The 25,292-nt window shown below is 67.7% G+C and overlaps 1 protein-coding gene across 1 annotated transcript; it reads right to left on the bottom strand.

The window, feature by feature from the left end:
- Nucleotides 1-656: 656 nt before the first annotated feature.
- Nucleotides 657-23,958, bottom strand: LOC129735079 (vigilin-like). Its single transcript, XM_055700446.1, has 4 exons — nt 23,827-23,958; nt 23,417-23,521; nt 23,122-23,155; nt 657-673 (listed from the first exon to the last, which is right to left on the bottom strand). Exons 1-4 carry the CDS (start codon nt 23,956-23,958, stop codon nt 657-659), a joined length of 288 nt encoding a protein of 95 aa, XP_055556421.1.
- Between the last annotated feature and the right edge of the window lie 1,334 nt (nt 23,959-25,292).

The following is a 25,292-nucleotide window of genomic DNA, read 5'->3' as shown; positions in this document are numbered from 1 at the left end:
CAGCCCACCACAGCCCGTCCCTGAGCACCACAGCCCGTCTCAGCCCACCACAGCCCGTCTCAGCCCACCACAGCAATCCACAGACCGTCCCAGCCCACCAGAGCCCGTCCCAGCTTACCACAGCCCACCACAGCCCGTCTCAGCCCACCACAGCCCGTCCCGGCCCACTACAACTCGTCCCAGCCCACCACAGGCCACCACAGCCCACCCAGTCCGCCCCAGCCCACCACAGCCCGTCCCAGCCCACCACAGCCCAATACAGCACACCACAGCCCGTCACAGCCCATCAGAGGCCACCAGAGCTTGTCCCGGCCCACCAGAGTCCGTCCCAAGTCACCACGGCCCGTCCCAGCCCACGACAACTGACCACAGGCCGTCCCAGCCCACCACGGCCCGTCCCAGCCCACCACAGCCCGTCCCAGCCCACCACAGACCACCACAGCCCGTCCCAAACCACCACAGCCCGTCCCAGCCCACCACAGCCCGTCCCAGCCCACCACAGCCCGTCCCAGCCCACCACAGCCAGTCCAAGCCCACCACAACCCACCAAAGCCCGTCCCAGCCCACCATGGCCCGTCCCAGCCCACCACGACACACCACAGCCCACCACGGCTCACCACAGCCCGCCACAGCCTGTCCCAGCCTACCAAGGCCCGCTAAAGACTGTCCCAGCCTACGAAAGCCCACCACAGCGCGTCCCAGCCCACCACAGCCCGTCCCAGCCCACCACAGCCAGTCCCAGCCCACCATAGCCAACCAAAGCCTGTCCCAGCCCATCCCAAACCACAACAGGCCTTCCCAGCCCAACACAGCCCACCACAGCCCGTCCCAGCCCACCACAGCACACCACAGCCCACCACAGTACGTCTCAGCCCACCACAGCACGTCCCGGCCCACCACAGCCCGTTCCACACGATCACAGCCCATCCCAGCCCACCACAGCCTGTCCAAGCCCACCACAGTCCACCACAGCCAGTCCCAGCCCACCACAGCTTGTCCCAGCACACCACAGCCCGTCCCGGCCCACCACAGCTTGTCCCAGCCCACCACGTCTGACCACAGCCCACCACGGCCCACCACAACCCACCACGGCTTACCACAGCCCACCACAGTTCACCACGGCACACCACGGCACGTCATAGCCCACCACAGCCTGTCCCAGCCCACCACGGCCCACCACAGCCCACCACGGTCCACCGCATCCCGTCCCAGCCCACCACAGCCCGTCCCAGCCCACCACAGCCCGTTCCAACCCACCACAGCCCGTCCCAGCCCGTCACAGCTCGTCCCAACCCATCACAGCCCGTCCCAGCCCACCACGGACCGTCCCAGATTACCACGGACCGTCACGGCCCACCACTGCCCGTCCCGGCCCACCACGGCCCATCCCAGCCCACCACGGCCCACCACGACAGATCTCAACCCACCACAGCCTGTCCAAGCCCACCACAGCCCTCCACAGCTCTCCACAGCCCGTCCCAACCCACCACAGACTGTCTCAGCTCATCACAACCCAACAGAGCGCACCAGAGCCCGTCCCAACCCACCACAGCCCGTACCAGCCCACCACAGCCCGTCCCAGCCCACCACAGCGCGTCCCAGCCCACCACAGCGCGTCCCAGCCCACCACAGCCCGTCCCAGCCCGTCCCAGCCCGTCCCAGCCCACCACAGCTCAACACAGACCGTCCCAGTCCGCCAGAGCCCGTCCCAGCTTACCACAGCCCACCACAGCCTGTCCCAGCCTGTCCCAGCCCTCCACAGCCCACCACAGCCCGTCCCAGCCCACCACAGCCCACCACAGTACGTCTCAGCCCACCACAGCACGTCCCAGCCTGTCCCAGCCCGTTCCACACGACCATAGCCCACCACAGCCCATCCCAGCCCACCACAGCCAGTCCCAGCCCACCACAGCCCGTCCCAGCCCACCACAGCCCGTCCCAGCCCTCCACAGCCCTTTTAAGCCCACGACAGCCCACCACAGCCCGTCCCAGCCCACACCAGCCCGTCCCAGCCCTTCCCAGCCCACCACAGCCCGTCCCAGCCCACCACAGCTCGTCCCAGCCCACCACGGACCGTCCCAGATTACCACGGACCGTCCTGGCCCACCACGGCCCGTCCCGGCCCACCACGGCCCGTCCCAGCCCACCACGGCCCATCCCAGCCCACCACGGCCCATCCCAGCACACCACGGCCCGTCCCAGCCCACCATGGCCCACCACGACAGATCTCAACCCACCACAGCCTGTCCAAGCCCACCACAGCCCTCCACAGCTCTCCACAGCCCGTCCCAACCCACCACAGACTGTCTCAGCTCATCACAACCCAACACAGCGCACCAGAGCCCGTCCCAACCCACCACAGCCCGGCCAGCCCACCACATCCTGTCCCAGCCCACCACAGCCCGTCTCAACTCACCACAGCCTGTCCCAGCCCACCACAACCCACCACAGCCAAACACGGCCCACCACAGCCCGTCCCAGCCCACCACAGCCCGTCCCAGCCCACCACAGGCCACTACAGCACACCACAGCCTACCGCAGACCACCACAGCCCGTCCCAGCCCTCCAAAGCCCTTTTCAGCCCACCAAAGCCCACCACAGCCAATCCCAGCCCACCACAGCCCGTCCCAGCCAACCACAGCCCGTCCCAGCCCTTCCCAGCCCACCACAGCGCGTCCCAGCCCACCACAGCGCGTCCCAGCCCACCACAGCCCGTCCCAGCCCACCACAGCCCGTCCCAACCCACCACAGCCCGTCCCAGCACACCACAGCCTACAACAGCACGTTCCGGCCCACCAAAGCCCGTCCCAGCCATCTACGGTCTACCACGGCCCGTCCAGGCCCATCACCGCCCGTCCCAGCCCACCATGGTCCGTCCCGGCCCACCGCGGCCCACCTCAGCCCACCACAGCCCGTCCCAGCCCACCACTGCCCATCCCAGCCCACCACAGCCCGTCCCAGCCCACCACAGCCCGTCCCAGCCTGTCCCAGCTCGTCCCAGCCCACCACAAGCCTTCCCAGCCCCTCCCAGACCCCCAGAGATGACCCAGCCCGTTTCAGCCCCTCCCAGACCGTCTCAGCCCACCACAGCCCACCACAGCCCATCCCAGCCCACCACGGCCTGTTCCAGCCCACCAGAGCCCGTCCCAGTCCACCAGAGCCTGTCCCAACCTACCACAGCTTGTCCCGGCCCACCACAGCCCGTCCCAGCCCACCACAGCCCGTCCCAGCCCACCACGGCCCGTTCAAACCCACCAGAGCACGTCCCAGCCCACCACAGCCTGACCCAGCCTGTCCCAGCCCACCACAGCACGTCACAGCCTGTCCCAGCTCACCACATCCCAGCACAGCCCGTCCCAGCCCACCACAGCTAGTCTTACCCCGACCCAGACCCCACACCCCGTCCCAGCCCACCACAGTTCACTACGGCCCGTCCCAGCCCACAACAGCCCACCACGGCACACCACAGCCCGTCCCAGCCCACCAAAGCCCGACCCGGATCACGACATCCAGTCCCAGCCCACCACAACTCGTCCCAGTGCACCACAGCCCGTCCCAGCCCACCACAGCCCGACCCGGACCACGACATCCCGTCCCAGCCCACCACAATTCGTCCCAGCGCACCACGGCCCGTCCCAGCCCACCACGGCCCGTCCCAGCCCACCACGGCCCGTCCCAGCCCACCACAGCCCGTCCCAGCCCACCACGGCCCGTCCCAGCCTACCACAGCCCACCCCAGCCCGTGCCAGCCAATACCAGCCCACCCCAGCCCGTGCCAGCCAATACCAGCCCACCACAGCCCACTACGGCCCACCACAGCCCGTCCCAGCCCACCACAGCCCACCACAGCCCGTCCCTGAGCACCACAGCCCGTCTCAGCCCACCACAGCCCGTCTCAGCCCACCACAGCAAACCACAGCCCGTCCCAGCCCACCAGAGCCCGTCCCAGCTTACCACAGCCCACCACAGCCCGTCTCAGCCCACCACAGCCCGTCCCGGCCCACTACAACTCGTCCCAGCCCACCACAGGCCACCACAGCCCACCCAGTCCGCCCCAGCCCACCACAGCCCGTCCCAGCCCACCACAGCCCAATACAGCACACCACAGCCCGTCACAGCCCATCAGAGGCCACCAGAGCTTGTGCCGGCCCACCAGAGTCCGTCCCAAGTCACCACGGCCCGTCCCAGCCCACGACAACTGACCACAGGCCGTCCCAGCCCACCACGGCCCGTCCCAGCCCACCACAGCCCGTCCCAGCCCACCACAGACCACCACAGCCCGTCCCAAACCACCACAGCCCGTCCCAGCCCACCACAGCCCGTCCCAGCCCACCACAGCCCGTCCCAGCCCACCACAGCCCGTCCCAGCACACCACAGCCCGTCCCAGCACACCACAGCCCGTCCCAGCCCTCCACAGCCCTTTTAAGCCCACCACAGCCCACCACAGCCCGTCCCAGCCAACCACAGCCCGTCCCAGCCCACACCAGCCCGTCCCAGCCCTTCCCAGCCCACCACAGCCCGTCCCAGCCCACCACAGCTCGTCCCAGCCCACCACGGACCGTCCCAGATTACCACGGACCGTCCTGGCCCACCACGGCCCGTCCCGGCCCACCACGGCCCGTCCCAGCCCACCACGGCCCATCCCAGCCCACCACGGCCCATCCCAGCCCACCACGGCCCGTCCCAGCCCACCATGGCCCACCACGACAGATCTCAACCCACCACAGCCTGTCCAAGCCCACCACAGCCCTCCACAGCTCTCCACAGCCCGTCCCAACCCACCACAGACTGTCTCAGCTCATCACAACCCAACACAGCGCACCAGAGCCCGTCCCAACCCACCACAGCCCGGCCAGCCCACCACATCCTGTCCCAGCCCACCACAGCCCGTCTCAACTCACCACAGCCTGTCCCAGCCCACCACAACCCACCACAGCCAAACACGGCCCACCACAGCCCGTCCCAGCCCACCACGGCCCGTCCCAGCCCACCACAGGCCACTACAGCACACCACAGCCTACCGCAGACCACCACAGCCCGTCCCAGCCCTCCAAAGCCCTTTTCAGCCCACCAAAGCACACCACAGCCAATCCCAGCCCACCACAGCCCGTCCCAGCCAACCACAGCCCGTCCCAGCCCTTCCCAGCCCACCACAGCGCGTCCCAGCCCACCACAGCGCGTCCCAGCCCACCACAGCCCGTCCCAGCCCACCACAGCCCGTCCCAGCCCACCACAGCCCGTCCCAGCCCACCACAGCCCGTCCCAGCACACCACAGCCTACAACAGCACGTTCCGGCCCACCAAAGCCCGTCCCAGCCATCTACGGTCTACCACGGCCCGTCCAGGCCCATCACCGCCCGTCCCAGCCCACCATGGTCCGTCCCGGCCCACCGCGGCCCACCTCAGCCCACCACAGCCCGTCCCAGCCCACCACTGCCCATCCCAGCCCACCACAGCCCGTCCCAGCCCACCACAGCCCGTCCCAGCCCACCACAGCCCGTCCCAGCCCACCACAGCCTGTCCCAGCTCGTCCCAGCCCACCACAAGCCTTCCCAGCCCCTCCCAGACCCCCAGAGATGACCCAGCCCGTTTCAGCCCCTCCCAGACCGTCTCAGCCCACCACAGCCCACCACAGCCCATCCCAGCCCACCACGGCCTGTTCCAGCCCACCAGAGCCCGTCCCAGTCCACCAGAGCCTGTCCCAACCTACCACAGCTTGTCCCGGCCCACCACAGCCCGTCCCAGCCCACCACGGCCCGTTCAAACCCACCAGAGCACGTCCCAGCCCACCACAGCCTGACCCAGCCTGTCCCAGCCCACCACAGCACGTCACAGCCTGTCCCAGCTCACCACATCCCAGCACAGCCCGTCCCAGCCCACCACAGCTAGTCTTACCCCGACCCAGACCCCACACCCTGTCCCAGCCCACCACAGTTCACTACGGCCCGTCCCAGCCCACAACAGCCCACCACGGCCCACCACAGCCCGTCCCAGCCCACCAAAGCCCGACCCGGATCACGACATCCCGTCCCAGCCCACCACAACTCGTCCCAGTGCACCACAGCCCGTCCCAGCCCACCACAGCCCGACCCGGACCACGACATCCCGTCCCAGCCCACCACAATTCGTCCCAGCGCACCACGGCCCGTCCCAGCCCACCACGGCCCGTCCCAGCCCACCACGGCCCGTCCCAGCCTACCACAGCCCACCCCAGCCCGTGCCAGCCAATACCAGCCCACCCCAGCCCGTGCCAGCCAATACCAGCCCACCACAGCCCACTACGGCCCACCACAGCCCGTCCCAGCCCACCACAGCCCACCACAGCCCGTCCCTGAGCACCACAGCCCGTCTCAGCCCACCACAGCCCGTCTCAGCCCACCACAGCAAACCACAGACCGTCCCAGCCCACCAGAGCCCGTCCCAGCTTACCACAGCCCACCACAGCCCGTCTCAGCCCACCACAGCCCGTCCCGGCCCACTACAACTCGTCCCAGCCCACCACAGGCCACCACAGCCCACCCAGTCCGCCCCAGCCCACCACAGCCCGTCCCAGCCCACCACAGCCCAATACAGCACACCACAGCCCGTCACAGCCCATCAGAGGCCACCAGAGCTTGTGCCGGCCCACCAGAGTCCGTCCCAAGTCACCACGGCCCGTCCCAGCCCACGACAACTGACCACAGTCTGTCCCAGCCCACCACAGCCCGTCCCAGCCCACCACAGCCCGTCCCAGCCCACCACAGGCCACTACAGCACACCACAGCCTACCGCAGACCACCACAGCCCGTCCCAGCCCTCCAAAGCCCTTTTCAGCCCACCAAAGCCCACCACAGCCAATCCCAGCCCACCACAGCCCGTCCCAGCCAACCACAGCCCGTCCCAGCCCTTCCCAGCCCACCACAGCGCGTCCCAGCCCACCACAGCCCGTCCCAGCCCACCACAGCCCGTCCCAGCCCACCACAGCCCGTCCCAGCCCACCACAGCCCGTCCCAGCCCACCACAGCCCGTCCCAGCCCACCACAGCCCGTCCCAGCACACCACAGCCTACAACAGCACGTTCCGGCCCACCAAAGCCCGTCCCAGCCATCTACGGTCTACCACGGCCCGTCCAGGCCCATCACCGCACGTCCCAGCCCACCACGGCCCACCCCAGCCCGTCCCAGCCTACCACAGCCCACCCCAGCCCGTGCCAGCCAATACCAGCCCACCCCAGCCCGTGCCAGCCAATACCAGCCCACCACAGCCCGTCCCAGCCCACCACAGCCCACCACAGCCCGTCCCTGAGCACCACAGCCCGTCTCAGCCCACCACAGCCCGTCTCAGCCCACCACAGCAAACCACAGACCGTCCCAGCCCACCAGAGCCCGTCCCAGCTTACCACAGCCCACCACAGCCCGTCTCAGCCCACCACAGCCCGTCCCGGCCCACTACAACTCGTCCCAGCCCACCACAGGCCACCACAGCCCACCCAGTCCGCCCCAGCCCACCACAGCCCGTCCCAGCCCACCACAGCCCAATACAGCACACCACAGCCCGTCACAGCCCATCAGAGGCCACCAGAGCTTGTGCCGGCCCACCAGAGTCCGTCCCAAGTCACCACGGCCCGTCCCAGCCCACGACAACTGACCACAGGCCGTCCCAGCCCACCACGGCCCGTCCCAGCCCACCACAGCCCGTCCCAGCCCACCACAGACCACCACAGCCCGTCCCAAACCACCACAGCCCGTCCCAGCCCACCACAGCCCGTCCCAGCCCACCACAGCCCGTCCCAGCCCACCACAGCCCGTCCCAGCACACCACAGCCTACAACAGCACGTTCCGGCCCACCAAAGCCCGTCCCAGCCATCTACGGTCTACCACGGCCCGTCCAGGCCCATCACCGCCCGTCCCAGCCCACCATGGTCCGTCCCGGCCCACCGCGGCCCACCTCAGCCCACCACAGCCCGTCCCAGCCCACCACAGCCCGTCCCAGCCCACCACAGCCCGTCCCAGCCCACCACAGCCCGTCCCAGCCCACCACAGCCCGTCCCAGCCCACCACAGCCCGTCCCAGCCTGTCCCAGCTCGTCCCAGCCCACCACAAGCCTTCCCAGCCCCTCCCAGACCCCCAGAGATGACCCAGCCCGTTTCAGCCCCTCCCAGACCGTCTCAGCCCACCACAGCCCACCACAGCCCATCCCAGCCCACCACGGCCTGTTCCAGCCCACCAGAGCCCGTCCCAGTCCACCAGAGCCTGTCCCAACCTACCACAGCTTGTCCCGGCCCACCACAGCCCGTCCCAGCCCACCACAGCCCGTCCCAGCCCACCACGGCCCGTTCCAACCCACCAGAGCACGTCCCAGCCCACCACAGCCTGACCCAGCCTGTCCCAGCCCACCACAGCACGTCACAGCCTGTCCCAGCTCACCACATCCCAGCACAGCCCGTCCCAGCCCACCACAGCCCGTCTTACCCCGACCCAGACCCCACACCCCGTCCCAGCCCACCACAGTTCACTACGGCCCGTCCCAGCCCACAACAGCCCACCACGGCCCACCACAGCCCGTCCCAGCCCACCAAAGCCCGACCCGGATCACGACATCCCGTCCCAGCCCACCACAACTCGTCCCAGTGCACCACAGCCCGTCCCAGCCCACCACAGCCCGACCCGGACCACGACATCCCGTCCCAGCCCACCACAATTCGTCCCAGCGCACCACGGCCCGTCCCAGCCCACCACGGCCCGTCCCAGCCCACCACGGCCCGTCCCAGCCCACCACGGCCCGTCCCAGCCCACCACGGCCCGTCCCAGCCTACCACAGCCCACCCCAGCCCGTGCCAGCCAATACCAGCCCACCCCAGCCCGTGCCAGCCAATACCAGCCCACCACAGCCCACTACGGCCCACCACAGCCCGTCCCAGCCCACCACAGCCCACCACAGCCCGTCCCTGAGCACCACAGCCCGTCTCAGCCCACCACAGCCCGTCTCAGCCCACCACAGCAAACCACAGACCGTCCCAGCCCACCAGAGCCCGTCCCAGCTTACCACAGCCCACCACAGCCCGTCTCAGCCCACCACAGCCCGTCCCGGCCCACTACAACTCGTCCCAGCCCACCACAGGCCACCACAGCCCACCCAGTCCGCCCCAGCCCACCACAGCCCGTCCCAGCCCACCACAGCCCAATACAGCACACCACAGCCCGTCACAGCCCATCAGAGGCCACCAGAGCTTGTCCCGGCCCACCAGAGTCCGTCCCAAGTCACCACGGCCCGTCCCAGCCCACGACAACTGACCACAGGCCGTCCCAGCCCACCACGGCCCGTCCCAGCCCACCACAGCCCGTCCCAGCCCACCACAGACCACCACAGCCCGTCCCAAACCACGACAGCCCTTCCCAACCCACCACAGCACACCACAGTCTGTCCCAGCCCAGTACAACTCGTCCCAGCCCACCACAGCCCACCACAGCCCATCCCAGCCCACCACAGCCCGTCCCAGCCCACCACAGCCCGTCGCAGCCCACCACAGCCCGTTGCAGCCCACCATAGCCCACCTCACCCCACCACGGCCCTTCCCAGCCCACCACAGCCCATCCCAGCCCACCACAGCCCACCACAGCCCGTCCCAGCCCACCACAGCCCGTCCCAGCACACCACAGCCCACCACAGCCTGTCCCAGCCCACCAGAACCCGCCTCAACCCAAAACAGCTCTTCCCAGGCCACCACAGCCCGTCCCAGGCCACCACAGCCCGTCCCAGCCCACCACAGCCCGTCCCAGCCAGTGTCAGACCGTACCAGCCCACCACAGCCCGTGCCAGCCCGTCCCAGCTCGTCCCAGCCCAGCACAGCCCGTCCCAGCTCGTCCCAGCCCACCACAGCCCGTCCCAGCTCGTCCCAGCCCACCACAGCCCGTCCCAGCCCGTCCCAGCTCACCACAGCCAGTCCCCGTCGACCACAGCCCGTCCCAGCCCACCACGGCCCGTCTCAGCCCACAACGGCCCGTCCCAGCCCACCACAGCCCGTCCCAGCCCACAACAGCCAGTCCCAGCTCGTCCCAGCCCACCACAGCCCGTACCAGCCCACCACATCAAGTACCAGTCCGTCCTAGCCCACCAAGGCCCGTCTCTGCTCACCACAGCACGTACCAGCCTGTCTCAGCCTACCACACCCCGTCCCAGCATGTCCCAGCCCAGCGCAGCTCGTCCCAGCCCAGCGCAGCCCGTCCCAGCCCAGCGCAGCCCGTCCCAGCCCAGCGCAGCCCGTCCCAGCCCAGCGCAGCCCATCCCAGCCCAGCGCAGCCCACCACAGCCCGTCCCGGCTCACCACAGCTCGTCCCGGCCCAACACGGCCGAGCACAGCCCACTACGGCCCACCACAGCCTGTCCCAGCCCACCACGGCCCGTCCCAGCCCACCACGGCCCGTCCCAGCCCACCACGGCCCGTCCCAGCCCACCATGGCCCGTCCCAGCCCACCACGGCCCGTCTTAGCCCAACATGGCCCATCACAGCCCACCACAGTTCACCACAGCCCGTCCTAGCCCAGCACGGCCCGTCCCAGCCCACCACGGACCACCACGGCCCATCTCAGCCCACCACAGCCTGTCCAAGCCCAGCACAGCCCTCCACAAGTCTCCACAGCCCATCCCAGCCCACCACAGCCCGTCCCAGCCCACCACAGCCCGTCCCAGCCCACCACAGCCCGTCCCAGCCCACCTCAGCCCACCACAGCCCGTCCCAATTCACCACGGCCTGTCCCAGCCCACCACGGCCTGTCCCAGCGAACCACAGCCCGTCCCAGCCCACCACAACCCACCATAGCCAGTCCCAGCCCACCACAGCCCGTCCAAGCCCACCACAGCTCGTGCCTGTCCATCCCAGCCCACAACAGCCCACCACAGCCCGTCCCAGCCAACCAGAAGCAGTCCCAGCCCACCACAACCCGTCCAAGCCCACCACAGGTCATACCTATCCATCCCAGCCCACCACAGCCCACCACAGCCCGTCCCAGCCAACCAGAGCCAGTCCCAGCCCACCACAACATGTCCAAGCCCACCACAGGTCGTACCTGTCCATCCCAGCCCACCACAGCCCGTGTCAGCCTGTCCCAGACCGTCCCAGCTCACCACAACCCACCACAGCCCGTCCCCGCCCAGCAGAGCCCGTCCCCGCCCAGCAGAGCCCGTCCCCGCCCAGCACAGCTCGTCCCAGTCTGTCCCAGGCCTTCCCAGCCCACCACAGCCCGTCCCGGCCCACCACAGCCCTGTCCGGCCCACCACGGCGCACCACAACCCACCACAACTTGTCCCAGCACACCACAGCCCGTCCTAGCCCACCACAGCCCGTCACAGCCCGTCCCAGCCCGTGCCAACCCGTCCCAGCCCGTCCCAGCCCACCACAGCCCGTGCCTACCCACCACAGCCCGTCCTAGCCCACCACAGCCCGTCCCAGCCCACCACAGCCCGTCCCAGCCCACCACAGCCCGTCCCAGCCCACCACAGCCCACCACAGCCCGTTCCAGCCCACCACAGCCCACCACAGCCCGTCTCCGCCCACCACAGCCTGTCTCCGCCCAGCAAAATCTCTCCCCTCCCACCAAAGCCAATCCCAGCCCACCACAGCTCACCACAAACCACCACAGCCCACTACAGCCCGTCCCACACCATCCCAGCCCATCCCAGCCCACGACAGCCCGTCACAGCCCGTCCCAGCCCACCACAGCCCGTCCCAGCCCACAACAGCCAGTCCCAGCTTGTCCCAGACCACCACAGCCCGTCCCAGCCCACCACAGCCCGTACCAGCCCACCACATCAAGTACCAGTCCGTCCTAGCCCACCACGGCCCGTCCAAGCCCACCACGGCCCGTTTCCGCTCACCACAGCACGTACCAGCCTGTCTCAGCCTACCACAGCCCGTCCCAGCATGTCCCAGCGCACCGCAGCTCGTCCCAGCCCGTGCCAGCCCGTCCCAGCCCAGCACAGCCCTTCCCAGCCCAGCGCAGCCCGTCCCAGACCACCGCAACCCGTCCCAGCCCGTCCCAGCCCACCAGAGCCCGTCCCGGCTCACCACAGCTCGTCCTGGCTCACCACAGCTCGTCCCGGCCCAACACGGCCGACCACAGCCCACTACGGCCCACCACAGCCTGCCCCAGCCCACCACAGCCCACCACAGCCCACCACGGCCCGTCCCAGCCCGCCACGGCCCGTCCCAGCCCGCCACGGCCCGTCCCAGCCCGCCACGGCCCGTCCCAGCTCGCCACGGCCCGTCCCAGCCCACCGCAGCCAATCCCAGCCCGTCCCAGCCCGTCCCAGCCCACCGCAGACCGTCCCAGCCCACCGCAGCCCGTCCCAGCCCACCGCAGCCCCTTCCAGCCGTCCCAGCAAATCCCAGCCCACCACAGCCCGTCTCAGCTCACCACAGCGCGTCCCAGGCCACCACACCCACCACAGCCCGTCCCAGCCCATTCCAGCCCACCACAGCCCACCGCAGCCGGTCCCAGCCCACCACAGCCCACCACAGCCAGTCCCAACCCACCACAGCCCACCACAGCCCGTCCCGGCCCACCAGAGCCCATCCCGGCTTACCACAGCCCGTCCCGGCCCACCACGGCCCGTCCCGGCCCACCACGGCCCACCACATCTCGTCCCAGCCCACCACAGCCCGTCCCCGCCCACCACAGCCCGTTCCAGCCCGTCCCAGCTCGTCCCAGAAAACCACAGCCCGTCCCAGCCCAACACAGCCCGTCCCAGCACACCACAGCCCATCACAGCCCACCACAACCCGTCCTAGCCCGTCCCAGTCCACCACAGCTTGTCGCAGCCCACCACAGCCCACCACAGCCCGTTCCAGACCAGCAGAGCCCACCACAGCCCGTCCCAGCCCACCATAGGCCACCACAGCACACCAGAGATCACCACAGCCCCCCAGAACACGTCCCAGCCCATCACAGCCTGTCCCAGACCGTCCCAGCCCACCACAGCCCGTCCCAGCCCATCACAGCCCGTCCCAGCTCATCCCAGCCAGACATAGCCCGTTCCAGCCCACCACAGCATGTCCCAGACCGTCCCAATCCTTCCCAGCCCGTCCTAGCCCACCACAGCCTGTCCCAGCCCTCCACAGCCCGTACGAGCCCACCACAGCCCGTACCAGCCAACCACAGCCCACCACAGCCCGTCCCAGCCCACCACAGCCCGTCCCAGCCCACCACAGCCCATCCCAGCCCACAACACCTTATCCCAGCCCACCACAGCCGGTCCCAGCCCACAACACCTTATCCCAGCCCACCACAGCCCATCCCTGCCCGTCCCAGGCCACCACAGCCTGTCGCAGCTCACCAAAGCCCGTCCCAGCTCACCACAGCCCGTCCCAGCCCACCACAGCCCACCACGGCCCACTACGGCCCACCACGGCCAGCCACGGCCCATTACAGGCCACCACGGGCCGTCGCGGCACACAACGGCCCACCACTGCCCTCCACGGCCCAACACGGCCCACCACGGCCCGTCCCAGCCCACCACAGACTCTCCCAGCCCGCCAAAGCCCGTCCCAGCCCACCACAGCCCAAAAGAGCACAGCACAGCCCGTCCCAGCCCACCACACCTTATCCCAGCCCACCACAGCCCGCCACGGCCCACCACGGCCCGTCCCAGCCCGCCACAGAGTGTCCCAACCCGCCAAACCACATCCCAGCCCACCACAGCCCACCACAGCCCGTCCCAGCCCACCACAGCCCGTCCCAGCCCTCCACAGCCCGTCCCAGCCCACCACGGCCCACCACAGCCCACCACTGCTTGGCCCGGCCCGCCACGGCCCACCACGGCCCACCACAGCCTGTCCCAGGCCGCTACAGACTGTCCCAGTCCGCCACAGCCCCTCCCAGCCCACCACAGCCTGTCCCAGCCTACCACAACCCACCACAGCCCACCACAGCCCATCCCAGCCCACCACAGCCCGTCCCAGCCTACCACTGCCCACCACAGCCCGTCCCAGCCCACCACAGCCCACAACAGCCCACCACTGCCCACAACAGCCCACCACAGCCGGTCCCAGCCCGACACAGCCCACCACGGCCCATCTCGGCTAGCCACGGAGCACCACGGCCCGCCACAACCCACTACGGCCCTCCACAGCCCACCACGGCCCGCCATGGCCCATTACGGGCCTCCACGGGCCGTCGCGACAAGCCACGGCCAACCACTGCCCGCCACGGTACAACAAGGCCTGTCACGGCCCACCACGGCCCACCACAGCCGATCCAAGTCTACCACAGCCCATCCCAGACATCACGGCCCATCTCGGCCTCCCACGGCCCACCACAGGCCACCACAGCCCACCACGGCCCACCACTGCCCGTCCCGGCCCGCCAGAGCCCACCCCGGCCCGTCAATGCCCGTCCCAGCCCGCCACAGGCCATCCTGGCCCGCCCCAGCCCGTCCCAGCTTACCACAGCTTATCCCAGCAGACCACAGCCCACCGAAGCCCATAACAGCCCGTCACAGCCCACCACAGCTAGTCCCAGCCCACCACAGCCCGTCACAACCCACCACAGCTTGTCCCAGCTCACCACAGCCCGTCCCAGCCCACCACAGGCCACCACAGCCCATCCCAGCCCATCGCAGACGGTCCCAGCCAACCACCACCCGTCCCAGCCAACCACAACCAGTCCCAGCCCACCACAGACGGTCCCAGCCCACCACAGCCCGTCCCAGCCCACCACAGCCCGTCCCAGCCCACCACAGCCCGTCCCAGCCCACCACAGTTTACCACAGGCCACCACAGCCCATCCCAGCCCATCTCAGACGGTCCCAGACAACCACAGCCCGTCCCAACCCACCACAGCCCGTCCCCGCCCACCACAGACCATCCAAGCCCAGCACAGCCCGTCCCAGCCTGCCACAGCTAGTCCCAGCCGACCACAGCCCACCACAGCCCACCACAGCCCGCCACAGCCCGCCACGGCCCACCACGGCCTACCACGGCCCACCACGGCCCGTACCTGCCCGCCACGGCCCACCACGGCCCGCCACAACCAACCATGGTCCACCAGATGCCACCACAGCCCGTCACAGGCCGTCACAGCCCGTCTTGGCACGCCACAGCCCATCAAAGACCGCCACAGCCCGTCCCAGCCCACCACAGCCCGTCCCAACCCACCACAGCCCGTCCCAGCCCGACCCAGGCCACCACAGGCTGTCGCAGCTCACCAAAGCACGTCCCAGCTCACCACAGCCTTTCCCAGCCCACCAAAGCCCGTCCCAGCCGACCACAGCCCGTCCCAGCCCACCACAGCCCGTCCCAGGCCACCACAGCCCACCACAGCTCTTCCCAGCCCACCACAGATTATCCCAGGCCACCACAGCCCGTACCAGGCCACCATAGTCCTTCCCAGCTCAACGAAGCCTGTCCCAGCCCACCACAGCCCACAACAGCCCACCACAGCCGGTCCCAGCCTGACACAGAACACCACGGCCAGTCGCGGCCTGCCACAGAGCACCACGGCCCGCCACAACCCACTACGGCCCCCAACCGCCCACCACGGCCCATTTCGGGCCACAACAGGCCATTGCGACAAGCCATGGCCCTTACTGCCCGCCACGCCCCAACAAGGCCTGTCATGGCCGGTCACGGCCCACCACGGCCCGCCACAGGCCACCACAGCCTGTCTATGTCTACCACAGCCCGTCCCAGCCCACCACAGCCCGTCCCGGCCCACCACAGCCCGTCCCGGCCCACCACGGCACACCACAGCCCGCCACAGCCCACCCCGGCCCGTCACAGCCCGTCCCGGCCCGCCAAAGCCCGTCCCAGCACACCACAGCTTGTCCCAGCAGACCACAGCCCACCGAAGCCCACCACAGCCCGTCACAGCCCACCACAGCTAGTCCCAGCCCACCACAGCCCGTCCCAGCCCACCACAGCCCGTCCCAGCCCACCACAGCCCGTCCCAGCCCATCACAGACGGTCCCAGCCAACCACAGCCCGTCCCAGCCCACCACAGCCTGTCCCCGCCCACCACAGCCCGTCCCAGCCCACCACAGCCCGTCCCAGCCCACCACACATTATCCCAGCCCACCGCAGCCCGTCCCAGCCCACCACAGCCCGTTGCAGCACATCACAGCTCGTTCCAGACCACCAGAGCCAGTCCCAGCCCGTCCCAGCTCATCACAGCCCATCTCAAGCTCACCAGAACCCACCACAGCCCACCACAGCCCGTCCCAGCCCACCACATCCCGTCCCAGCCCGTACCAGACCACCGCAGTCCGTTCCAGCACACCGCTGCCCGTCCCAGTCCACCACAGACCGTCCCAGCATGTCCCAGCCCTCCACAGCCTGTCCCCGCCCACCACAGTCCATCCCAGCCCACCACAGCCCGTCCCAGCCCACCACAGCCCGTCCCAGCCCACCACAGCCCACGACAGCCCGTCCCAGCCCACCACAGCCCGTCCCAGCCCACCACAGCCCGTCCCAGCCCGTCCCAGCCCACCACAGCCCGTCCCAGCCCACCACAGCCCGTCCCAGCCCGTCCCATTCCACCACGGCCCGTCCCAGCCCACCACAGCCCGTCCCAGCACGTCCCCGCCCACCACAGGCCGTCCCCGCCCACCACAGCCCATCCCCGCCCACCACAGCCCATCCCCGCCCACCACAGCCCATCCCTGCCCACCACAGCTCATCCCAGCCCGTCCCAGCACACCACAGCTCGTCCCAGCACACCATAGCCCGTCCCAGTCCACCACAGCCCATCCCAGCCCACCACAGCCTGTCCCAGCCCACCACGGCCCACCACAGCCCACCACGGCCCACCGCATCCCGTCCCAGCCCACCACAGCCCGTCCCAGCCCACCACAGCCCGTCCCAGCCCACCACAGCCCGTCCCAGCCCACCACTGCCCGTCCCAGCCCACCACAGACCGTCCCAGCCCACCACAGCCCATCCCCGCCCACCACAGCTCGTCCCAGCCCGTCCCAGCACACCACAGCTTGTCCCAGCACACCACAGCCCGTCCCAGCCCACCACAGCCCATCCCAGCCCGTCCCAGCCCACCACAGCCCGTCCCAGCCCACCACAGCCCATCCCAGCCCACCACAGCCCGTCCCAGCCCACCACAGCCCGTCCCAGCCCACCACAGCCCATCCCAGCCCGTCCCATTCCACCACGGCCCGTCCCAGCCCACCACAGCCCTTCCCAGCACGTCCCCGCCCACCACAGGCCGTCCCCGCCCACCACAGCCCATCCCCGCCCACCACAGCCCATCCCCGCCCACCACAGCCCGTTCCAACCCACCACAGCCCGTCACAGCCCGTCACAGCTCGTCCCAGCCCATCACAGCCCGTCCCAGCCCACCACGGCCCGTCCCAGATTACCACGGACCGTCACGGCCCACCACGACTCGTCCCAGCCCACCACGACTCGTCCCAGCCCTCCACGGCCCTCCAAAGCCCACCCCTTCCCATCCCGGCCCAAAACGACCCACCACGATCCACCACAGTCCACCACGGCCCACCACAATTCACCACGGCCCACCACAATTCACCACGGCCCGTCCCAGCCCACCACGGGCCACCACAGCTCGTCCCAGCACACCACAGCCTGTCCCAGCCCACCACAGCCCGTCCCAGCCCGTCCCAGGCCGTCCCAGCCCACCACAGCCCGTCCCAGCCCACCACAGCCCATTGCAGCACATCACAGCTCGTTCCTGACTACCACAGCTCGTCCCAGCCTGTCCCAGCCCACCACAGCCCGTCCCAGCACACCACAGCCCGTCCCAGCCCACCACAGCCCGTCCCAGCCCACCACAGCCCGTCCCAGCCCACCACAGCCCATTGCAGCACATCACAGCTCGTTCCTGACCACCACAGCTCGTCCCAGCCCACCACAGCCCACCAAAGCCCGTCCCAGCCCACCACAGCCCGTCCCAGCCCACCACAGCCCGTCCCAGCCCACCACAGCCCGTCCCAGCCCACCACAGCCCGTCCCAGCCCACCACAGCCCATTACAGCACATCACAGCTCGTTCCTGACCACCACAGCCCGTCCTAGCCCACCTCAAGCTAACCAGAACCCACCACAGCCCACCACAGCCTGTCCCAGACCACCACGGCCCACCACAGCCCGTCCCAGCCCACCCCGGCCCGTCCCAGCCCACCACGGCCCACCACGGCCTGTCCCAGCACACCACAGCCCGTCCCAACACACCACAGCCCGTCCCAGCACACCACAGCCCGTCCCAGCCCGTACCAGACCACCACAGCCCGTGCCAGCCCACCACAGCCCACCACAGCTTGTCCCAGCCCACCACATCTTATACCCGCCTACCACAGCCCGTCCCAGGCCACCACAGCTTGTCGCAGCTCACCAAAGCCCGTCCCAGCTCACCAGAGCCCGTCCCAGCCCACCATGGCCCATCCCAGGCCACCACAGCCCGTTCCAGCTCAACAAAGCCTGTCCCAGCCCACCACAATTTGTCCCAGCTCACTACAGCCCACCACAGCCCGTCCCAGACCGACACAGCTCATCCCAGCCCACCAAGGCCTGTCCCCGCCTGCCACGGCCCACCAGAGCCCACCACAGCCCGTCCCAGCCCGTCCCAGCCTGCCACGGCCCATCCAAGCCCATCCCAGCCCGTCCCAGCCCACCACAGCCCGTCCCAGCCCGCCACAGTTAGTCCCAGCCCGCAACACCGCACCACAGCCCGTTCCAGCCCGCCACAGCCCACCACAGCCCATCCCAGCCCACCACAGCCCGTCCCACCTCACCAAAGGCGACCACAGCCCACCACAGCCCGTCCCAGACCACCACAACCCGTCCCAGCCCACCACGGCCCGCCTCAGACCGTCCCAGCCCGCCTCAGACCGTCCCAGCCCTCCACAGCCCGTCCGAGATTACCACAGCCTGTCCCAGCCCACTACACCTTATCCCAGCCCACCACAGCCCGTCCCAGCCCACCACTGCCCACCACAGCTCACCACGGCCCGTCCCCACCCCCCACAGCCCACCGCAGCCCATCCCAGCCCGTCCCAGCCCACAACAGCCCACCACAGCCTGTCCCAGCCCACCACAGCCCACCACAGCCCGTCCCACCCCTTCATAGCCCGTCCCAGACCACCACAGCCCACCACGGCCCGCCACAGCCCGCTGCGGCCCACCACGGCCCGCCACAACCCACCACGGCTCGTCAGACTTCACCACAGCCCGTCACAGGCCATCCCAGACCGCCACAGCCCATCTTGGCACGCCACAGCCCATCCAAGACCGCCACAGCCCGTCACAGCTCGTCCCAGCCCGTCCCAGCACACCACAGCTTGTCCCAGCACACCACAGCCTGCCCCAGCCCACCACAGCCCATCCCAGCCCGTCCCAGCCCACCACAGCCCGTCCCAGCCCACCACAGCCCGTCCCAGACCGACACAGCTCATCCCAGCCCACCAAGGCCTGTCCCCGCCTGCCACGCCCCGCCACGGCCCACCAGAGCCCACCACAGCCCGTCCCAGCCCGTCCCAGCCTGCCACGGCCCGTCCCAGCCCGTCCCAGCCCGCCACAGCCCACCACAGCCCATCCCAGCCCACCACAGCCCGTCCCACCTCACCAAAGGCGACCACAGTCCACCACAGCCCGTCCCAGACCACCACAACCCGTCCCAGCCCACCACGGCCCGTCCCAGCCCACCACGGCCCGTCCCAGCCCACCACGGCCCGCCTCAGACCGTCCCAGCCCGCCTCAGACCGTCCCAGCCCGCCTCAGACCGTCCCAGCCCTCCACAGCCCGTCCGAGATTACCACAGCCTGTCCCAGCCCACTACACCTTATCCCAGCCCACCACAGCCCGTCCCAGCCCACCACTGCCCACCACAGCCCACCACGGCCCGTCCCCACCCCCCACAGCCCACCGCAGCCCATCCCAGCCCGTCCCAGCCCACAACAGCCCACCACAGCCTGTCCCAGCCCACCACAGCCCACCACAGCCCGTCCCACCCCTTCATAGCCCGTCCCAGACCACCACAGCCCACCACGGCCCGCCACGGCCCGCCACAACCCACCACGGCTCGCCAGACTTCACCACAGCCCGTCACAGGCCATCCCAGACCGCCACAGCCCGTCTTGGCACGCCACAGCCCATCCAAGACCGCCACAGCCCGTCACAGCTCGTCCCAGCCCATCCCAGCCCGTTACAGCACACCACAGCTCGTCCCAGCACACCACAGCCCGTCCCAGCACACCACAGCCCGTCCCAGCACACCACAGCCCGTCCCAGCCCACCACAGCCCGTCCCAGCCCACCACAGCCCGTCCCAGCCCACCACAGCCCGTTGCAGCACATCACAGCTCGTTCCAGACCACCAGAGCCAGTCCCAGCCCGTCCCAGCTCATCACAGCCCATCTCAAGCTCACCAGAAGCCACCACAGCCCACCACAGCCCGTTCCAGCCCGTACCAGACCACCGCAGTCCGTTCCAGCACACCGTTGCCCGTCCCAGCCCACCACAGCCCGTCCCAGCCCACCAAAGCCCACGACAGCCCGTCCCAGCCCACCACAGCCCGTCCCAGCCCGTCCCAGCCCACCACAGCCCGTCCCAGCCCACCACAGTCCGTCCCAGCCCGTCCCAGCCCGTCCCAGCCCACCACAGCCCGTCCCAGCCCGTCCCATTCCACCATGGCCCGTCCCAGCCCACCACAGCCCGTCCAAGCACGTCCCCGCCCACCACAGGCCGTCCCCGCCCACCACAGCCCATCCCCGCCCACCACAGCCCATCCCCGCCCACCACAGCCCATCCCCGCCCACCACAGCTCGTCCCAGCCCGTCCCAGCACACCACAGCTTGTCCCAGCACACCACAGCCCGTCCCAGCTCACCACAGCCCATCCCAGCCCGTCCCAGCCCACCACAGCCCGTCCCAGCCCACCACAGCCCGTCCCAGCCCGTCCCAGCCCACCACAGCCCCTACCAGCCCACCACAGCCCGTCCCAGCTCACCAATGGCGACCACAGCCCACCACAGCCCGTCCCTGACCACCACAACCCGTCCCAGCCCACCACGGCCCGTCCCAGCCCACCACGGCCCGTCCCAGCCCACCACGGCCCATCCCAGCCCACCACGGCCCGCCTCAGACCGTCCCAGCCCACCACAGCCCATCCCAGCTTACAACAGCCCACCACGGCCCGGCCCGGCCCGCCACGGCCCGTCCGAGCCCACCACGGCCCGTCCCAGCCCGCCGCGGCCCGTCCGAGCCCACCACGGCCTGTCCCAGCCCACCGTGGCCCGTCCCAGCCCGTCCCGGCCCGGCCCAGCCCGTCCCGGCCCACCACAGCCCGTCCCGGCCCACCACGGCCCGTCCTGGCCCACCACGGCCCGGCCCGGCCCACCTGTGTTAGGAACAATATCTCACCTTCTTGGTGTTGGCACCTCCTTTCCCTACGATGTTCTTGTGGAACTGTTTGCAGATGGGGACAGAAATAGAAAAGCTGTTTTCAACCTAAGGGAGAAAGGAAGGGAGTGCTGAAGATTACACTGTCGTGGCAAGGGAGGCCCGACTTCAGGAGCTCTGATAAACGAGCTTTTGAAAACAGGCTTAGACCCAGGGAAGTTCTCTATACGAGGGACTTTTGTAAGACTAAACAAAGGCAAGGACATTCCCCTATAGCCTTCACATAACAGGTACTACCCCCTGCCTCCATTCAGCCAAAACAGCGTCGACAGCTCCCTCCTCTTGAGGTGTTTTAGCTCTACCCAAGCCAGTAGAGCTCTGCTTTGCCCCAGGGTTATCCAGGCACGTAGGAGGGAAGAGCAGGCAGAAGACCTCCTTACCAGGTCTGCCACCATCTTTTTCATCGCAGCCCACCACAGCCCGTCTCAGCTCACCACAGCCCTTCCCAGCCCACCACACCCACCACAGCCCGTCCCAGCCCGTTCCAGCCCACCACAGCCCGTCCCACCCCACCACGGCCTGTCCCGGCCCAGCCCGGCCCGTCCCGGCCCACAAGAGCCAGGCCCGGCCCAGCCCGGCCCGGCCCGTCACAGACCACCAGAGCCCGGCCCGGCCCAGACCACCAGAGCCTGTCCCGGCCCGGCACAGCCCACCACGGCCCAGCCCAGCCCGTCCCGAACCAGCCCACCACAGCCCGGCCCGGCCCGGCCCACCACAGCCCGTCCCATCCCAGCCCACCACAGCCCGTCCCAGCCCACCACAGCCCGTCCCATCCCAGCCCACCACAGCCCGTCCCAGCCCACCAAAGCTTGTACCAGCCTGACACAGACCACCACAGCTCGTCACAGCCCACTACAGCCCGTCCCAGCCCACTACAGCCCACCACACTTTATTTCAGCCCACCACAGCCCGTTCCAGCCTGTCCAAAACCCACCACAGCCCGTCCCAGCTCAAAAAAGGCCGTCCCAGCCCACCACAACCCGTCCCAGCCCACCACTACCTTATCCCAGCCCAACACAGCCCGTCCTAGCCCACCACTACCTTATCCCAGCCCAACACAGCCCGTCCTAGCCCGTCCCAGGCCACCACTACCTTATCCCAGCCCAACACAGCCCGTCCTAGCCCGTCCCAGGCCACCACTACCTTATCCCAGCCCACCACAGCCCGGCCCGGGCCGGGGCCCGGCCCACCCCGGCCCGGCCCACCTGTGTTAGGAACAATATCTCACCTTCTTGGTGTTGGCACCTCCTTTCCCTACGATGTTCTTGTGGAACTGTTTGCAGATGGGGACAGAAATAGAAAAGCTGTTTTCAACCTAAGGGAGAAAGGAAGGGAGAACTGAAGATTACACTGTCGTGGCAAGGGAGGCCCGACTTCAGGAGCTCTGATAAATGAGCTTTTGAAAACAGGCTTAGACCCAAGGAAGTTCTCTATACGAGGGACTTGTAAGACTAAACAAAGGCAAGGACGTTCCCCTATAGCCTTCCCATAACAGGTACTACCCCCTGCCTCCATTCAGCCAAAACAGAGCCGACAGCTCCCTCCTCTTGAGGTGTTTTAGCTCTACCCAAGCCAGTAGAGCTCTGCTTTTCCCCAGGGTTATCCAGGCACGTAGGAGGGAAGAGCAGGCAGAAGACCTCCTTACCAGGTCTGCCACCATCTTTTGCATGTACTCGGTGCACTTCTCCACCTCGTTTTTGGGACCTCGGAGTTGGACGATGTCACTCTTGTGTGCAGGGTCTGGGAAGCTGATGATAACCTGCAGGAGCGGTCATTTCTAGTTAGCTCAAGCAAAAGCAAGAACCCTTGTGTCAGACACATGCAAAGGTTGGGGGGATCCTACACATGCCCTTTCCCCATTCAGAAACGGGGAACCGTGTTAGCAGCCTCTGGCTAAAAGAACTATCTTCTCAGACACTTGCGCTACAGAGCCACTAAAGTTACGACTTCTGTGACGACAGGCCTACTACCCATGTAGGAAATATCCCCTCTGGATTCCTCCTCTCCTACAAAGCCTTACCTCTGGGAATTGCTCCCGGATTTCCCAGACCCGCTCAGCCTTCTGCCCAATGATGGTCCGGTGGAATTTCTGCTCGACGATTAGGTCCGCAGCGTGTTCATTTTCCTGATGGGAACAGAGGGCACACTGAGTGTTCAGCCGGAGAGCCATCTACTTTGACTTAGCGGTTTGCTGCCCGACGGTTTACTTGCCAGCACTGTCCCTCTTTTCTCCAGACCAAATTCACTCTGCGTTGACAGAGAAAGGCTACCCGAGGGAACAGGGGAAGACATTTGTGAAGAGGAACTTGCACTTGTCATGAGATCCAAGTGCTCGGTGGGCAAGGGGCACACACTCCCACCAGAAGGTTACAAGGGAACACGAGAGCCCAAACCCTGCAGTCTCCCAAACATCACGTCCTACCCACTCACCATACGGGAAGCGAGTTCCAGCAGCTCTTTCTTGGCCTGTGGGACCCCCTGTGGGTCTCCTTCAATTCTGATCGGGTTGCTCTTCTCGTTGTCCGGGGGAATGCGCACAGACACCTTGTACAGATCCTTCATCCTGTTCACTTCGAGGCAAGGACTGTGGTGACGCCGTCTGCTAGGCAAAGACCTGGAAGCAAGGCACCTGGATTATCACTGCTCAGAGGCTGTTGAAGAAGTAAAGCCGCCTCTGGGAAGGGCTCAGTGGGGTAGGGTTGAGACAGGGGAAATTGCCTCTTCCCCCTGGAGTTCACTGAGAGCAGACCTGTGCCACACGAGAGCCTGTCCAAGTAAATACCGTGGCATCTACAGAGCCCATTGTTCCCTTGTCAGAGCGAGGCGTGTTTCTTCCCCAAACAGTATCACATTTAGAGCAGAGGATAATCGTTCCTTTCTACCCCAAACTCTTGGCTGGGGACACGTTGCAGTGCTATCAAACTAGCAGACCGCAACAAGGCTTTAGCGTTGGCCATATTCTACTGCCGGTGCTGTAGCACCTTCCTCCAGAGGCCAGACCACACTGCTCCACCTCCAGCTGACACCCTCTCCCACAAGCCACAGGGCTATTTAACCACTTAGTGGGAACCAGCTACACCTGCACATCGTCCACGTCAATCAACCCACTGCCTCTGAGGCAAGGCCACAGCTGCGTGTTATCAATGCTAATCAACCCACCGCCTTGATTCCTTTACAAGGAGAAGCTCACCAAGCACATTTCCACCACCCACAACTGGCTGCTAAAGTGTCATTCGCACAGAGCAACGTGTGGAAAAAAAAAAAAAAAAAAATTCCTCCAGGACACATCAAAGTAATTCCACTACTGTTCAGGCTCCCAAGGTACTTTCACCCGTTAAAGCCATCGCAAGGCCTCACGGCCCATTTCTCTCCTTGTACCACCACCACTCCAGGAAAGCAGAGGAAACGTGATGGAGACAGCACACTGGGTGAGCTACAGAGCCCCTGATATGATCTACTAAACACGAAGAGTGTGAGCATGGGAAGGACTAGAAAGGCACTCCACTTACCGTTTAGCTGCGTTCTTGCCAATGAGGTGTCGGTGGAATTGGTGGTCAGCCTTGATTATTGCGTAATCCGTCCCGTGGATCTAAAAAGAATTATATTTTTATATCTATATCTATATATGTATGTATGTCCACTATTATATATTATATTATATAGGGCCAGGTAGGACAGGCCACCGCTTCTGTCTCGTGCCCTAAGTAACTGCCTACTGCCAGTATTGGCACTGACTCACCAGCGGTCAGCTACAAGCACTTCTGCTCTTAAGCAGAGCACAAGCATTCCTCTGCTTTGAGAAGAGAGCATTGTGCTCATGAAACATTGAAAAGACTCACTTCTATGCCTCTCCAGCTATAACCAAGAGAATCCTTCCTTCTCCGCACCAAAAAAAT

The sequence above is a fragment of the Falco cherrug genome, unplaced genomic scaffold, assembly GCF_023634085.1.
Source record: "Falco cherrug isolate bFalChe1 unplaced genomic scaffold, bFalChe1.pri scaffold_28, whole genome shotgun sequence".
NCBI lineage: Eukaryota > Metazoa > Chordata > Aves > Falconiformes > Falconidae > Falco > Falco cherrug.
Note: the sequence above shows the minus strand (reverse complement) of the source record. Positions and strands in the feature narration are given on the sequence as shown.

Excerpts from the sequence above, each read along its gene's own strand:
- LOC129735079 (XM_055700446.1), bottom strand. The coding sequence starts at position 23,958 with ATGAAGGATCTGTACAAGGTGTCTGTGCGCATTCCCCCGGACAACGAG. Across the intron at positions 23,522-23,826 it reads TGGAACTCGCTTCCCGTATG|GAAAATGAACACGCTGCGGA; the intron begins GTGAGTGGGTAG and ends TGTTCCCATCAG. Across the intron at positions 23,156-23,416 it reads TCCGGGAGCAATTCCCAGAG|GTTATCATCAGCTTCCCAGA; the intron begins GTAAGGCTTTGT and ends CCGCTCCTGCAG.